Below are 17754 nucleotides of genomic sequence, written 5' to 3' on the forward strand. Positions count from 1 at the left end.
CGAACCGAGTTGATATCTGGATGGAACACTTTTTTATTTGAGTTTGAAAATTATGCTATTTTTTCACTAAAATGCCAATAACTCCCTTTAGAAATAACCAATTGAGATGCTCTACCCTGCATTTTGTTGCATTTTTTAAGCCCTTTCAGGTGCATTTTGAATTTTGAAAATAAATTGAATTTTGCCTAAGTTATAGCCTTTTTAAGATTTTTGACGTTTTTGAACCTTCAAACTTTGTGTCCCGATTTGCCCCACTTCCCGTTGACCTAGAGTGCTCATATTTTGGCCAGATGCTAGTTTTATATGTACAAACAACCCCTGAAAATTTCAGGCAGATTGGTGAGGTCCAAACGACGTCCCATACAAAGGGGTATGCCCTGTTCGTGGACTCGCTCTTAATTTGATCACCTGGAGTTCAATGAGAGACGAACATTGAAGTTTCTTGGATTTTTTTTTATTTGTGGTTTCAGCTGTATTTTTTTGTACCTATTTTTAAATGTGATGAAAAAAAAAAAAACGTTACTTAATCCACCGGAAGGTGGTTGCTGCCTTCCTCCTAAAAGCCTTGCAACCACACACTACGAAAGCTTTGGCTAACGCTTACTTAGTAAAGACACTATACATCTGAGTGCTGCCATCTAGGTATGATAAATTTAATGAACCATTTGAAAGCACTGCAGTGTTTGTGTGCGTGCACTGAGCGTAAAGTTCCGACAGCTATCCGCCGGAGCTTTCAAATTATGTAAATAATGACCCTTTTTAGTATCAACCAAAACAGTTTTTCGAACATATCTTTTAAAGTACTGCACCAAGCCGGATGAAATTTAAAAAAGACTTAAAGAACCTGAAGGCAAATCCAAAACATAGATCCGGACAAAATCGGTCGAGCCAGTTCCGAGAAAAGTGAGTGAGAAAAAATTCTACGTCCATCCACACGCACAGACATTTGCTCAGAATTTGATTCTGAGTCGATATGTATACGTAAAGGTATATCTGGGAGGCTTATTTAAAAAGTTCAATTTTTGAGTGATTTTATAGCCTTGCCTCAGTGAGGTGAGGAAGGCAAAACAATAATCATGGCGTACGGTTGTTATTTGCCGAATTTGTCATTTGTCTGACCATGTGCAGAAGCACCTTAAAGATGCGCGCGGGATCCTTCTGCTGGAGGATTTTGTAAATATCCACATTATTGGCCTTCACCTTCGCTTGAACTCAATCCTCCGCTCCGTTCAAACATTTAGACTTGTAACCTTCGTAACCTCGTGGACACTTCCAATCCACGGCAGCGACCGTGCCGTGACCTTCCGCTTTTCCCCACGCTTCTCCCCGTTATCCGCCGTCGAACTGTCCGACTCAAAACCCTCACTTCCGTCCCCATTCTCACTGCCAATGCTGTACGAATCCGACGATCCGTCACGTCCTCCAGCTTCACCGGCACGGCTGTCGGTGAAAATTCCGCCAACTCTTCAACACCGCCCATACAATCCCCGCAAATCTTCGTCAACTTATCCCAGCTGTTGATCTCAACCCCTAAACAATCCCGCACCGTTTGCACCTCATCCGCCACGCTCCCGCCGCCGCCTGGAAACAACTCGACCAACGCCGCCCCGCCATCCGCCTTCAAGCAGAACCGGCACACGTCCTCGTCTTCCTTGTCCTCCAGCCCGTTCTCGACGTAACTGTTGTTGTGCAGGTCTCGCGTCCGGAAGGCGTGCTGCGCGTCGACGCGTTCGGCACAGCCGTCGCAAATCCGCACCGTCGGATCGACCTCCGGTAAAATCTGCAAAGGCAGAACGATTAGAAATGAAGCAAAAGATCGGAGGATTACTCACCCCAAGTCCGAGGCAGTCGATGGTCTTGTCGGCAATTCCTGGGTCGGAGCGCAGATCCACACTGGGCTTCTTGCACAGGTTGCTGGTGGATTGCGGGGAAGGTTGTTGCGAGGATCGGTTCCGCAAGTGAAAAAAAAATACCTCAAGCTCGAGCGGTGCGGTGACAGTTTGTAAACGAAGAAAACAAACAAGTGACAGTTCTTAACTGTCATTATCCACACTGAACAAAATGTTGTGCCGAATATCGTGCAGGTGAATAATATTTACCTATATTTACGATATTTATGGAATATTTACGGAAGTAAATCCAATGCGCTACGGATCAACCTTGTGCCCAACACCGTGGGTAAAACTGGTACGCGAACATGTTGTTGCCGACGATGTCGATGTCGACGTTGTTGGCCAGGTTCCGTTTCCGGCGTCAGTTTGCGGGGAAGATGCGGCAGTAAATCTGCTTGATGTTTTCAACCGTTTGGGACTAACTAGCAGTTCTTAGCGAGTGTAGTGATGGTCCTCAAACTTATCACTAAGTGCAGGCTAAGTAGCTTAAGTGTCGAGCAGCTTTGGATGCGGAGTCGATCCTGGTTCTGGGGGTGGGGTGGGGTTATCACCACCATCACCAGCCCTAGAAAGCAGGTCTCATTGTGATTATTTATCTGCATGACGTCCGCGAGCCGGAAGCTGGCTGGCTCCTAACCTACAAAATCAAGATCATCAATATCAAATCAAAAGCTCAACAACTTTTAACAAAACTTACCTTTCAGATACTGCCGGACATGATTATCCGGAAATCATTTCCAATGCCTTTCCCGGGATGGCCTCCACCCGAGAAACCAGGCCTTTGCGTTGCTGTAGAAAAGAAGCAGATTTCGAGTTGGAGGAGGAAGTTTTGATGTGTTTTGACAATTATCAATCAAGTTTGCTTTATTACCTTTTTCGTAATACTGGCACAAAGGAAGTAACCAGACGCATTTGAAAATCCGATTATGGCGAGTTGGATCAACTGTGGTCTTAGCCTTACCCCCCAAAGGAAAAAAAAAATCCGATTATTCCCGTTTTTGTTCCGTCCGCACGGATCGTTTGCAGAAACACGTTGATGGCGAAGAAATTCTAATAGTTTGACAGCTCAATCTCAAGCGCACCTGGTGGCAACTTTGTGCAACAGTCTCAAAAAAGTTTACACATTGGATGGCTTTTTAAGCTAAAACCAGCGTAATGTGTAGAATCGACACATCGATTTCAAAACAACGCGGTGTACACATTCGATGTGTCATATCGACACATTTTGGGCGTAATTTTAATCTTCAGTGTACTCTTTCCCAGATGTATGTATGATTACCATGATTTTTTGAATTTGAAAACTTAAACGAAAAAAACAACTTCATATCTAAGTCTTCAATTGCAGTTATTACACACAAAAAAATATTACTGTAATGACAAAAGTAACTTACTCTTCAAATAAAAGGTGGTGAAAATTTGCTACATTAAAAGTTTTTTTCTTGTTTTGAAAATGAAAACTTTTACTGCTACAGTTTTTGAAGATCTCCTTACTAGCTGATTTAAAAGTCTCAACTTTTAATACAACTGGATAATTTCTTTCATTTTATCGTTCTCGTGTAACCGTGTACGCTAAGTTCCAAATGTAAACCAACATTTTGGAAGTGCCAGTGGTGAGTGAGTTGAAAGACGCGGATCAAATCCGGACGCGGCCACAGCTAGGAGTCGGACGTGGACACCTTTGAGAGCCAAAACAGCAGCAGCGAAAGGTGCCGGTGCGGGACGAGGTCGGGGGTTTGGGGAAGGTTGTTTTTTCGAAAAGGACAAGACCACCTTCCAGCAGGACCTGCAGCTGTTTCACAACCAGAGTTGGTAAGAAGGAAGCATGGGTGTGTTGTGGGATTTGTGATTGCTTTTGTTTGTTTTTTTGTAGGACGCCGTTTATGCGGTTGCCGAAGACCGGAGGTCGGGATGTGATTTTGCACCGGCTGCATTCGGTTATGGTGGCCCGGGTGGTTGGTCCCGTGAGGATTGGGACAAGATCATCGAGGAGATAATGCTGCAAGCGTTGCATAAAAGCAGATTTATATCCGGTTTTTTGACAAGTACGAAAAAGTTAAGTTTCACGACGAGGAGAAGGACCCAACGGAAGAGGAGGACGACGAGAAGCGACATAATCGGAAGTGGTCAGCGTGGATGTTACACTCGGTGCCGACGGAAGTTAGAACGAGATCCGACGAGCTGATCAAGAACATCTTCCCGGAATGAGCATGAGCATGGTTGACTGCCAATGAGCTGCTACTCCGTTATTGACGGATCAGCTGAAGTTAAACAATGAATCAAAAATGATCAGTGGGAGCCAACCATCCGTTCACTGTTTAACCTCTGAAGATCCCTACTTTATTAGTCAATACCGGCGCCCTCCCAAGAAGCCTGCAGTTCAACGAAAGGGAGGAATGTTAGTCCGATAGTTGAAGTTGCAGACTCATCAAGCACATAGTTTTTCGCTATATACTTGTTGATACCGCTTGAGACCGTTGAATCCACAGCATCTTCTTCAAGCATCACGTGATTAATATTTTTTTTGGTTAGTAGGATAAGGTATTGGCTTTTCGATGCCTCCCGAGCTACGACGCTATGGGGAGGACTTTCATAACAGACCCGTCGGCGAGCCTTCCGAGCAACGATGCTATGGGAAGGTCTTTCTGGTTAACACACAATCTCACTCACACACAGTTATTTTGCTCCACTAATAACTCGACGATCCAAATTGTCAGTGCGTCTTTCGATCATTATATAGAAATAGCTTTTTCACCGCAAAAAATAAAACCTTATTCGAAAAATTTAAACACAGTACACCCGACGCCGTGCCTTCCGATCAATGATGATATAGGAAGGGCTTTGAAAAATCACAAAACATCACTTTCAACTCTGAATATTTTTTTACGACCACGTGCTCCCTTTGCCAATTATGCACTGATGACGCTACATTTTCAGAGGGTAATCTTCTCCTCGCAGCACACAATTCACGACAAAAATGCGAAACAAAAGGCACACACAAAAAAAAATCACTTTTCACTCCGAATATTTTTTTACGACCACGCGCTCCCTTTGCCAATTATGCACTCACCCGAACAGCGACACAAAAGAGACGGAAAATAACACGAAAAAACAGGACTGCGCGTCCACACAGGCACCGCACTACTGATGCCATTATTTAATTATAATGACCAATCACCCCATGCACTCGAACAACGACACAAAAGAGAAAGAAAATATCACGAAAAACAGGACTGCGCGTCCACACAGGCACCGCACTACTCCTGATCAAAACATCTTCCCGGAATACCGAAGAAGTCATCAGTAAGCATTGAGAACGTGTTCAGTTTCTAGCCAACTTCACTTATTTTCAAACTCTTTCAGCAATTACCCGCCCGCAAACGCTCACCTCGCGATGGCACAGCTTCGGCCGATGAACTTGGACGGCTAGCCTGCAAAATCTGTGCCATTCTCGAAGGAGGACGAAGTGCTCGAAATCGAATCCTCATCGGCCTCACCTTCCAGGCACTTTACTTCCCAGTCGGGAAAAGTCGACTACCCTTCCCGAATCAGCCAATAACCAACTCTTCCAAGTCTGTTGAAGGCCGGCAACGAGACCACCCTGTTCTCTATCTCTACATCGTTGATGCGCTCCAAAATGAAGGCTGCGATGCTGCTGCGCAACGAAACGGCCATCCGGATCCGGCTCAGCCTGAGGTATTCGAACGTGGCCAGTGGCGTACCGTAAAAATCGATACAGCTTGGACTCGGAAGTTGGGCAACCCGAAGCAGAAGCGTTAATTAACAAAAAATGTTTTCTTTTTGAATCATACAAAATCATACAAAATAAAAATATTGAAATAAAATCCAGCCCATCATAATGTAGTATTCAATATTGTAATTTTTTGCCATAAAAGTTTTATTTTTATATTAAAAATAAAAAACTTTTACTGATACAACGATTTTGTTCCATAAATGCATGGTAGTATCAACAACTTTCCAACCTTTAAATAATTTTTTTTCAACATTCTACGAATATTCACCAACGCGAACTTTTAATCCAACGAACGATCTTTTTAAATTTAGAGTCATTTTTCTTTGTGTGTAAATCAAAACTTATTTAAGCAATCATTGAAATTTAACGAATGCTGGTAAATTATAGAGGGTTGCAAGATTTAAGCTTCGCCAAGGGCACCGTGGTCCCAAGATACGGCCACAGACAAACATACGAGACTCTCCATACAAATTATTGTTGAAATCCATCGTCCTTAATCAAACCACCATATTACGACAACGCCAGCGCTGCCTGTTGAGCTGATGCCGAAGCGCAGCCCAAACATACCAATAGATTTATCTACGCGTGCATGTATTGCGTGTACGTTGGTGTACGTACACGAAAAAGATTGAGATTAAATTTTGTACCAGCCAACAAAACAAATGGCGCTCTCACGCACACTAGAGCGGGCTTAGATAACTCTATACAAACCCATTACTGCCATGTGTCATGTCAGTGTATGCGTGAGACAATCAAGCCTTCACGATTGTAAACATCAACAGCTGATTGAAATAATTGTGTTGTTGCTGATCGTCTGTACTCAATGAAATAAAAATAAAAAGAAGAAGACGGCGGGTCGGTTCCGTTTTCAATGACAGAACCTCATGAGCCAAATCATGCGGCAGCAAGGCTGTATATCATAGGTACTCGCGATCTTCCTTTGCATTAGTGTGAGTGCATGACTCCGTGCCACTAAAACCAAAACAATAACAAACGAACAATGGACCGTGTCAGGAAAACCAAAACATAAACAATGTCAGTGTCAGTGGAGTGAGAGAGTCAGAGATAACGATTTTGACAACCGCACTACTACACACTCAATCGCGAGTACCTTAGGTAGAAAGCCATGATGCGGCAGCACCAGCAAAAACGCACCACAATCGCAACGACAGAGACCAAACCACTGGTCTTCCCCGTTGCTTCCAAGTTCTGTCCAACATTCCTTCTCCACCGAAACCTCGAACCATTACACCCTAGATTACACCTGATACCATCATCAACAAGATACAATAGGTCACGAGAATAGAATTCAAATCTACCGGAATTGATCCCAACGATGGGCGTTTGGAAACATCCGCGGGAAATGTGTCCACGGCGCAGTTAAGTTGCGTCAAACAACAACAAAAAGATTTTGCGGCGAAACAGAACAACTGTGGATGAAGATTCAGTGGCTCTCACGATCGGCGCAACATCGCCAAAAGGACGACCAGCGGCAGCAATCTGAGCTCAATTCATGAACGATAAGTAGTCTGCCTGTGTGGATCAATCGGACCGCGCACTGGACTCACAATCCAGAGGTCGCCGGTTCGATTCCCGAGGCGGACGCAAAAAATTCTAATTGTAAATATAGGTATTCGGTGCCCTCTCCCCGTGCCCATACCTTCACACTTAAGAGACCCGGGAGGCGGAGTCTTTTCGCAAAAAGAACGATACACGCCTGTGGATCCGTTGACGAAACCGCAAGGTTTAAGAGGGCCACATTATAACGTGTTACGTCGATTCCGTTTCCGGTTGCTCCGAAGGAGATGACTCCACCACAAAATCCGGCTTCCTCTGCAGTAGCGGACGCCGCATCAGCAGCCTCGACATCGGCAGGCTTACCGGGTTAATAGTGGGCAAAAGGTGTGTCCTCGATAGTCATCCGCTCATCTGACTCTGGCCGAGAGTGCCCAAATCTTGTCCCGCAAAGCTTGGATTGTGGATCACCGTTAGAATTCCTGAATTATTTATAATATTTTGTTTTGTTAACATTTGCTGTCACGTGCTCACGCTCACTTTACAACAACAAAAACACTTGTGGTTTGGTTGAGCGTTTTAGAAAAATGCACGTCACACACACTAAGGGAACCCTGACTGACGGACGGGGCCGACAACGGCCCGAAAACCGCCCGACGGCTCGACAAAACGGCCCGAATTCCGACGGTTTGTCCGACGGAATTCGGGCCCTTTTCGTGCGTATATGCAACACTTTGTCCGACGATCGTCGAAATCGACGTTTGAGAAAATCGACGTTGACGGGCCGATGTCGGTCCGTTTTCGGGCGACTTTGTTATTCAGATTGTCCTGCCATTGTCTGATTCCGTCCATGTTTGTTTAACTTGTTCCCACTAGCATCATTTTAATTAAAATTTAATGGATTTGGTGAAAAGAAAAACTGTTGAAGACTCCACTTAGTGAAAATCAATGATCAGCTGTCATAAATTTTATCACCGCCTACTTAGTTTTCGACAGGCCGATCAAGCGCACGACAAACGCTCGAAAATGGCAGGACTCAATCGACTTCGAGCAGATAACGCTTCAAATCGCACGACCGCGGGACTTCAGTCTAACAGGGAAGACGGCGTGTATGTCCCTCTTTCCCTAGTAACATTTTAGGTTTTAAGTAGGCCATAAAAGCCTATTTAGGCCGTATTCCCAAAACCATGATAAAACCTGTAAGTTTAAAAATGTCACTAGGGTTGTAAAAAAGGCTCTAACAAAAAAAAAAAGGACGTGGGCTCTTGTTTTATGATCAAATGATTTTTTGTTCCGCTAAAACATCGTTTAGAACAGCGCACAGTGGGCGAAATGGAACCCAAAATCGGACTTAATTGAACGCGGCTGGTTCCCTGGTATGAAAAATAGAGTTTCTTATGTAAAAAAATCCGGGGAATCGATTGGTGATGGTTTCATCCACCGCACGAAACGGCAAAGGGTCCATTTTGCCCCAATTCCCAATTTTTTACATTTTTTCTTGAAAATCGGTCTGTGTTTAGACCGGAGGCTTTATGCGGCTATCCAAAATGCACTTAACTTATGTGAAAATGTCCCAGAAATCCAATAAAAATAAACACTTGCACCGCAAAAATCATATAGGGTTCATTTAACCCCGATTCCGCTATAAAAGCATTTTTGGCCGTTTTCAAATATTAGGTCAGATTTTGGAAATCTGAAAATATTTTTATCGTAAAGATCAGATAATTTTACATAAGAATGACAATTTTCACTTGATAGTTTGCATTAGCATTCATCCGGAACAATAATCCAACACGGGAGATACCATGTCTTCATCTTTTGATGAGTGTGTAATACAGCCCAGGGCATAAGGGGGTACACGCCGGGTCCAAGCTATCCTCAGGGATTGGAAGGATCGTTAGTAAACACCTATCTAAAGTGCGCAGGGAGAGGTAGAACCCTAGGATATAGGGGAAATATACCCATTTTAATCACACTAAGCCGTTCGACCAATTCTCATCACTTTTGCTGTTTTCCGCTATTAAATCAACATTTTCAGATGTTTCGTCAATGGAGAGTTGCTTGCTCACTTTTATTTGTGCTATTTATTACTTTGGAACAGTCAAAAACACTTTATATAAGCTGTAATTCATGATCAAAGTGCTGATAGGCCGATAATAGAAATAGGCTGAGAAAGGGTATAGTTCCCCTACCCCGAAAGGTATTACGGCGAATCAAGTTGAGTTAGTTTGTTTTTATTATTAAACATATACTTGTGACTGTATAGTGTACAAGATGCGTGATTTATGTTTTTTTTATATTTAAAGCCACGGCAGATACAACGCGACGAAGCCGTGCATGATTAAATTGAGTGTAGTACTACTAAACTAACCTTTCTCCGAGGGGGACGTCACTTCCACGTTGACCGAGCGTTAAAGATTCCTTTTCAAACCTTTTCAGCGTTCACTTTCACCTTTCCGCTTTATCTTGCTTTAACGCGCGTTAACCGCGTTAACTTGCTTTTTGGTTTACCTTTTTTTGCGTTCTCACATCAAACTACTCGATTTTTTTGACAGCTCGAACTGTCAAGAGCAAATGACAGTTCTCGTTGTCAAATCTGTCGAGCAGTTTGTTTTAGTAAACAACAAGAGAAAGAGTTTTGTCGCTGGCCATAAAAAAGCAATCCGTCGTCGAAAAGGAACCTGCCACCACCAATAACCGTTGAAAAGCTTCAGTCCGTTGCGGGATTAATTGCTGACACAGCTTTAGCAAACGCCAAATGAAAGGCGGTCGGATAAAAGCCGGAGATCAAGAGAACTTTCATCCGGAATAGACAATTTCACATCGACAAACAGCTTGAAAAGCCGTTGCTGCGGGCCAGGAATGGGAAACCCATGGAGGCAGAGAACGAGCCGGAACAGTTGGAGTTGACCAAGTTGATGAGGACACACTGGAACACGAAGTTGAATTCAAAATGATCTGTGGGAGTACGCACAGGAAGGAGCACAAGGAGAAGTTGGCAGCACAAACAGAGTCGCCAGCTGGATCTCAAGTGCGACAAAAAATCGACGGTGACGACAAAAGAGTCCCGATCGAGGTCCCGATAACAGTTTGGGATCGCCGGATTAGCAGAAGCTTATTAATAACAATCGAACGGGAAAAGCAGAGTGTTCCGTTAAAGTGTGACAAACCTAGAAAGATTCTTGAGGAACCGCCCATAGAATCCTCAGGAATGGCGCAACATGAACAATCCAGACGAAATTCTCATCAATCTAAGTTGATACAGTCCCAAAAGCGGTAATAAAAATCAAAAATGTTTCACCAGGCAATAGCAGTTTCTCAGTTTCCGGGAAAATCCAGTCACGTTCAAGCCACTGGGGTTCGAAATAAAGCTGGCCCAACTACCGGAACTTACGAAGAAGCAAAACAACGAGGAACGCGTTTTGCCGGAAGTTGCGAACGAACTTAAGTGTAGCGGTGGGTAAAAAAACTGCTATTTATAAATCTTTCAACTACTACATCAATTTTCCGTTCAATTCCGGAATGCGAGTAACGATTAAATTTAAAAATAAATAAAACAAAAAGCAAGCTAAATAAATATTTTTTAATAAAACACCCGAATCTCTTTGTCGATGCACTTATTAACGTCCTGAATTAAGTGCCAATCAGATGTCAACACATTGTGTGTGTTTTCACCTCCAGCTATGCCGTTGCAGCAACCCGTTGTCGTTCCGCTACTCGACGGCTTTCACAGAACTGCTTCGCCGTCAACTAATCCTTCGTAATATCTGCAGGTAATATTTGTTGCTCCCCTTGTCTAAAGATGTTCCTCCAGCGTGAAACTGTCGTCGTTCAGCTCTTCAAACGCTGTCAACCGAAACCCAGAACCGGTATCTCAGCTCCCTGAGCCCCCTAAGCCAGGTTGACCGGAACACCGACGAGGCGATGGGTTTCTGTAAATAGGATTTTATTTATAAGTCTCGTCGATTTCAAGCTATTTCCGTCTTACCTTGTGCACCTCCAACTCGATCTTGTACACCACGTCCAGCGTCAGATAGCTGTGAAAGTTGCCTGCCTCTGCCAGCTGGAGTAGGAACTCGAGAATCTGCGTACGACGTATGCTGCCAGTCTGCAAACGAACCAGAATTAAACCACTAAAACCTCCAGGTAGACCCGGACCAACTTACGTCAGCTGCTCGCAGAAGCAGTTAAACAGATGTAGACTTTGCCGTCGCCATCGCTGGACACGAGGTTGCTCATGTCGGGGGAACAGGCATAACCGGAGAACATGTAGCTTTTGTAGACAAACCACTTGCCGTTTGGGGAGGTGTAACTACGGGTATCGTGAGCATCGTTGGATCGGCGATGTACTTTATGTCTACCGAAATGTCCCACTCCCAGACGTGCAAGCCAGAAAATAGCCGGAGCATCACGATGCTCCGGTTTTCGCCGACGAAGGTTGTCTTGTTGACCGCGCCCGGACGACGGTCGTACTCCTGGACGATGCAGATTCTGCGGGTAAGGTTGGGTCCAACTGTAAGATATAAGGAAATTTGAGGTTTCTTATCCAATTATTTCCAGTTAAATCTACTCACCCAAATGGTTTAGTCCAACGCTTCCACCGCACACAGGGGGAAATCTTTCACGAACTAAAGCGTGACACGACGTCGTCCGTTTCGGTGTCCAACAGCTTGAGGCAGCAATCGTACCCGGCCGACACGAGCTTATCGCCGCACTTGTTAAAACTCACGTTCCGCACGGCCTGCCGGTGGCCCGAGTAGGTTCACAAGCAAGTCCGCTTGTTGTAAACTTCCGATGGTCCGATTTGGGGAACTACCGGATGTCTTGATGTGCAGCACGTACTTCTCCTCGCTGGGGCTTCTTGACCATTATCTTTTCGACCTCAGCCCGCTCGGTTCCGTTCGGCCTCGACACAGGTTCCTCATCCTCGTATTTGTCCACGGCGTCTTCTGGCTTGTCGTTCTTCCACATTTTTTTTTTTCTTTCATCTTCCATCCGATCGGCTTTCGAAGAGACAAACACAATCTTCCCGTCCGTGTCGTACGTAGCCTGCAAGCTCCTCCCGGATTGTAGCAACTCGTTCCCCGTCGGTGCCACCACACTGGACGACTCCATCTGCCCCGTAGGAACCACCAGCGGAGCTGCAAAAACATGCAGCGATTTCCCACCAAATGGGCTGAAACCGACATTCGTTTAGGAATAAACTTTTCCGAACGTTAGCAAAAAAACTCTCAAATTACTTTGTTTATTTTTACGAAAACTGCTTGAAAAAAACCAAAACAAATACCGAGTTGCCAAACATGACCAAAAACTGCTCGACGGCAAGGTTGCAAGAAAGATTTCCCTGGTTCAAAAGTCGAGCAGACGCTGGTCGCTTTAACTCGCTTTAACGCGCGTTAACTTGCGATAACTTGCTTTAAGGTGGCGTTATGTGAAAACTCGGCACGATGAGTAGCGTTGATGCTTTTCGAGCTCGTTTTTGTGCGTTTTAGTGTGTTATCGCGGAGTGACGTCCCCCTCGCGGGAACACCTGAATTTAACTGATATTTTCACAAAAAAAGTTATCAGACCATGGATAAAACATCACTAAGCTTGAGTTTCACTGAATGCAGTGTGTGAAGTCATTATTTTGTTACAAATATGTACTCCTGGAGAGATCCAAAGTTTGTTTACATCCGTAAGAAAAAAGTGTTCCGAATTTGTGGATTTCAAGGGTCGAAGTTTTTCTTCAAAAACTTGATATAAAAGTAAAAATTTGCAGTTGTTCGATAGAGCATTCGAAAGATCGCATGAAAAGCTTTCAAATGAAGGTAAAAGCGAATCATTAAGTTCAATAACCGATTTGCTATGATTTTTTGAACATTGGTCGATCTGTAAACTGTTCCGAATATGAGGGATGACTGTACTTGACCTCGTCCGGTTTCAGTTCTTAAGGTAAACCACGAAGAACTACCCGATGATTTCGTTCACTACGCCGTTCGTAGGTGTAGAATTCCACTTTCTTCCTCTTGAGGAGCTCCTGCAACTTGTCAAAATCTTTGACAGAGAAGCAGGTCACCTTGGTTCCAAATCGGGTTAGTTTGTAAATCGGATTGAAACCAAATTTACAACCATCCACTATCGCCACGAACTTGTAAAAATCCGTGGTGTTCTTCACCACCAAAGGTGGCTGCTTTTGTTTACTTGCCGACTGGCCGGGTGCTGGAACCGCGTCTCCTCCTCCTGCTGGGCTGGCATTGTTGTTGTTTTTGTCGCCCGAAAGCGCGCTGAATTTGTTGCTATTGAGCAGGGTCTTCTCAACTTTTTCTCCTTCGATGCCGATTTCAGTGACCTCGCTGGACTTCTTCCGCTTCCGATTCCCGCGGACGGGACGAAAATCTTCCTCCTCGGAGGATTCCTCCACCTCCATCCGTCAAAAACTTCCAAGCACGCGTGATGACAACACGAGCAAAACACGTCTTAACTTGTCGCTGGCTTGCGACTGAGTGTGAAAAAAAAAGTGTGACATTGCCATTTTTATTGGATTCCTGGGGCATTTTCACATAAGTTACAGTATGTAAAAAAAGTATTTACACCCCTTGGGCACTATGCACATTTTGTGATGAAACATGTAAAAAATTTAAAGTTTGACAGGAACCTAGTACTACGTTTTGTTCAGAAACTCATGCCAAACATTTTGCTACAAAAAGCTCATGAAAAGATGATTTCTATAAAAAGTTATATATTATTACAAAAAAGTTTGTACACCTTTCGAAAAATTAACATAAATAATGTTATTTGTTGACAAATCACCATAAATCCAGTCTCCCAACTCCAAATAGGCATCCTTGACTGATTAAAAGAATTTGGATTGAATATAAAGTTTACTAACTACTTAGTATAAAAGTTTATATAACTCTGGAAATTCTATATAAAACTTATCTAAACTTAATTTTGCAAACTATTAATTCAACTAAATGTCAATATATTACCATAGAATTGCTAAATAAACATTTTGGAGTGGGTATAACACCGTTTTGGGGGTATTTGTATCGATAGAATAGATTTTTCGTTGGAATTTCGTACCAACCCGGAATTACGTCGTAGGAAAATCCGCCGGCATCCGAACCGGTCCACGATTCACAAGTCAACCTATGTGGAATCGGAAAGGGCATAAAATTTCCGATCTTTTGATACCCATACATCCAGGTTTTCTATAAAACCCACGTTTTTAAATACCTAAGCAAAAACGTTGTTATGGTTTCGTTTGGGCAACCTGCCAAAAATGTATGGAATTTCGTAATTTTTGTTCTCGTGGATCAAACTTACTTTTTGCCCAGGTATTTAAAAACGTAGGTTTTAAAGAAAACCTAGATGTATGGGTATCAAAAGATCAGAAATTTTATGCCCTTTCCGATTCCACATAGGTTGACTTGTGAATCGTGGACCGGTTCGGATGCCGGCGGATTTTCCTACGACGTAATTTCAGGTTGGTACGAAATTCCAACGAAAAATCTATTCTATCGATACAAATACCCCCAAAATGGTGTTATACCCACTCCAAAATGTTTATTTAGCAATTCTATGGTAATATATTGACATTTAGTTGAATTAAAAGTTTGCAAAATTAAGTTTAGATAAGTTTTATATAGAATTTCTAGAGTTATATAAAATTTTATACTAAGTAGTTAGTAAACTTTATATTCAATCCAAATTATTTTTTTAATCAGTCAAGGATGCCTATTTGGAGTTGGGAGACTGGATTTATGGTGATTTGTCAACAAATAACATTATTTATGTTAATTTTTCGAAAGGTGTACAAACTTTTTTGCACCTTTTATTTTCGTAATAGTATTTGTTATATAACTTTTATAGAAATCATCTTTCATGAGCTTTTTGTAGCAAAATGTTTGGCATGAGTTTCTGATCAAAACGTAGTACTAGGTTTCTGTCAAACTTTAATTTTTTTACATGTTTCATCACAAAATGTGCATAGTGTCCAAGGGGTGTAAATACTTTTTTTACATACTGTAAGTACCTTTTGGATGGCCGCATAAAGCCTCCGGTATAAATATAGACCGATTTTTTTTTTTTTTTATGTGGGACAGCTAGGATCAAGTCAGTCCAAGTCCGGTATATAAATATAGACCGATTTTTAAGAAGGATACCAGGTTTTTAAGCGAAGATGGCGTTCGAATTGTGAACGTCCGAAATGTCAAAATCGCTCAGTAGCACCAACATTAGAAAAAAAATGTGGCTGTCATGCCATGGCACACATTTTTCGTAATGTTGGTACCACTGTGTGACTTTGACGTTCCGGGCGTTCACAATTCGAACGCCATCTTCGCATAAAAATCTGGATAAAAAAATTGATATTGGGGCGAAATGGAATCTTTACCGTGCGGTGGATGAAACCATCACCAATCGACTCCCCGAATTTTATACATAAGAAACACTATTTTTCATACCAGGGAACCAGCCGCGTTCAATTAAGTCCAATTTTGGGTTCTATTTCGCTTACTGTGCAGCGTTTGAATTCTGACGTATTATTTGACTGCAGAAGAAAGTTTAAGGGGTAACATACATGTAAATCGACAAAAATGTCAGAGGTTTGTGTGAGTACACACTTAATTTTATTTAAAATTTGTTTTCAGGGTATTAAAATATACATTTTTATCTATAACCAAAACAAATTTGAAGACATTTGGTTGTATCATTGCCGAGATATAGCTATTTGAAGTTGGAAGTTTCAAAAAACGGGTGCCACGATATCTCAACACTGCCTTGACCAAATCGGCTCAAAATTTCGGTGAAGACTCGTTAAAGTCCTGTGTGCATGACGAAGGCCGATTTTCAAAAAACTTATTTTAAAAAAAGATAAAAATATTGTTCTGTTTTTCATATAAAAAATCGTCAGTTTTAGATTTTTGTATTTTTTTAAAAAGTAAAATTTCAAAATCGGGCTTCGTCATGCACACGAAATATGTCTTGGGAGTCTTTACCCCAAATTTCAGCCAATTTGGTTCATCCCATCTCGAGATATCGTGGCACCCGTAAATCAACTCGGTGTTTCGAGAAAAACACTCAGAAAGTTTGACAGTCCACTTTGAGCACCGCAAAATGTTGAGCCTAAAATCGTCTCTAACTCAGTTTAATCATGGAATATCTTCATGAATGTTTCAGAAGTGATTGAAAATCATCTTTTTAAGAGCGAGTCTACGAGCAAAGCATACCCATCTCGCATCGACCTCACCAATCTGCCTGAAATTTTCAGGGGTTGTTTGTACATATAAAACTAGCATCTGGCCAAAATATGAGCACTCTAGGTCAACGAGAAGTGGGGCAAATCGGGACACAAAGTTTGAAGGTTCAAAAACGTCAAAAATCGTAAAAAGGCTGTAACTTGGGCAAAATTCGATTTAATTTCAAAATTCAAAATTCATCTGAAAGGGCTTAAAAAATGCAACAAAATGCAGGGTAGAGCATCTCAATTGGTTGAATTTAAAGGGAGTTATTGGCATTTTAGTGAAAAAATAGCACAATTTTCAAACTCAAATAAAAAAGTGTTCCATCCAGATATCAACTCGGTTCGACCTGCAGCTTGTAGGGGACATCTGGGACTACCATCTTAGACTGAGAACGCTTTGGGTAAGGCAGTTTAACATATTAAATAGACACTTTTAATTTTAGTGAATTTTTGGTTGTAAATTTTTGCTCGGGGGACCCCTTAGATCCCATTTTCTGATGATAATTTTATCATATTCGTGTTCCTGAGACAATTTCACAATAGAAACATGCATAAAAATGTTTATTTTCATCCATTTTAACCCTTTAAAGAATGAAAGTTAGATTCAACCAATTGGGATGCTCTACCCTGCATTTTGTTGCATTTTTTAAGCCCTTTCAGATGCATTTTGAATTTCGCAATTCGCAATTCATAATTTTGAGTGTAAGAACGGGCCTTGACCGATCTTATGCACTAGGTTCCCGACGAACACGCACTGCCCTTACACCTACATCTCACCCTTGCTCTGAGTCAGTACGAGCAGCACGCTAGAACACGCTTTGAGTGTTCGTGCCGGGCATGCACACCTTCTTTCCGGTTACGCATTTTAACTCGGCCGGGGTGGTACATTACGTAGGGTTTGATGTAAGTATAAGCGCCTAACCATTCAAAGTGTGCCTATCAACTTTCATTAAAGCAAAAACTGTTTTATTTTTAGTTTGAATTCAAAAACTTATTGTTATTTACTGTGTATTGTTTTCTCCTGAAATCTTCCCTATTGTTGAGTCTGTTTATCTGTTGCTATTTCTTTTGTCGCGGTGTTTTGTTACAATTTTTGATCCTAAGCATGTTATAAAAGTTTACCAAAAATACAATAGTAATATTTGTGTTAATCCTTTAACCATTCCATAAATTGAGTAAGGGCTCAAACCTCACTTGTTTGAAAAAAGGGTGAAGATTGAAAACAATAGACAGTAAAAGAGAATTTATTTTATAAAAATCAAGTATCAATAGTAAGAGAATGATGAGCGTATTTTAAAGAATAAAAATGAGAAGCTAGATGTATTAGATGTAAAATTAGACAATAGTTAATAAATAGAGATACAAAACAA

The 17754-nt window shown here is 42.1% G+C and overlaps 1 protein-coding gene and 1 long non-coding RNA gene across 2 annotated transcripts; both read right to left on the bottom strand.

Annotated features, from left to right (window-relative positions):
- Window positions 1-1015: 1015 nt before the first annotated feature.
- On the bottom strand, window positions 1016-2449 carry LOC6052614. Its single transcript, XM_038264903.1, has 3 exons — window positions 2353-2449; window positions 1833-2032; window positions 1016-1780 (listed from the first exon to the last, which is right to left on the bottom strand). The coding sequence occupies exons 1-3, from the start codon at window positions 2447-2449 to the stop codon at window positions 1238-1240; spliced, it is 840 nt and encodes a 279-aa protein (XP_038120831.1). The 3' UTR covers window positions 1016-1237.
- Window positions 2450-10537: 8088 nt separating this feature from the next.
- LOC6046899 lies at window positions 10538-12415 on the bottom strand. The gene is made up of 4 exons (XR_005276857.1): window positions 11733-12415; window positions 11325-11671; window positions 11147-11266; window positions 10538-11090 (listed from the first exon to the last, which is right to left on the bottom strand). It is a non-coding gene; the product is annotated as an uncharacterized LOC6046899 (long non-coding RNA).
- Window positions 12416-17754: the final 5339 nt, after the last annotated feature.

Source organism: Culex quinquefasciatus, chromosome 1, assembly GCF_015732765.1.
Source record: "Culex quinquefasciatus strain JHB chromosome 1, VPISU_Cqui_1.0_pri_paternal, whole genome shotgun sequence".
Classification (NCBI taxonomy): Eukaryota; Metazoa; Arthropoda; class Insecta; order Diptera; family Culicidae; genus Culex; species Culex quinquefasciatus.

Bases quoted from the DNA above. Each gene is read 5' to 3' on its own strand.
- LOC6052614 (XM_038264903.1), bottom strand. From the start codon at position 2,449: ATGGTGGTGATAACCCCACCCCACCCCCAGAACCAGGATCGACTCCGC. The intron at 2,033-2,352 runs GTTTGAGGACCA...ATGACAGTTAAG, and splicing joins TAGCCTGCACTTAGTGATAA to AACTGTCACTTGTTTGTTTT. The intron at 1,781-1,832 runs GTGAGTAATCCT...CTGCCTTTGCAG, and splicing joins TCGACTGCCTCGGACTTGGG to ATTTTACCGGAGGTCGATCC.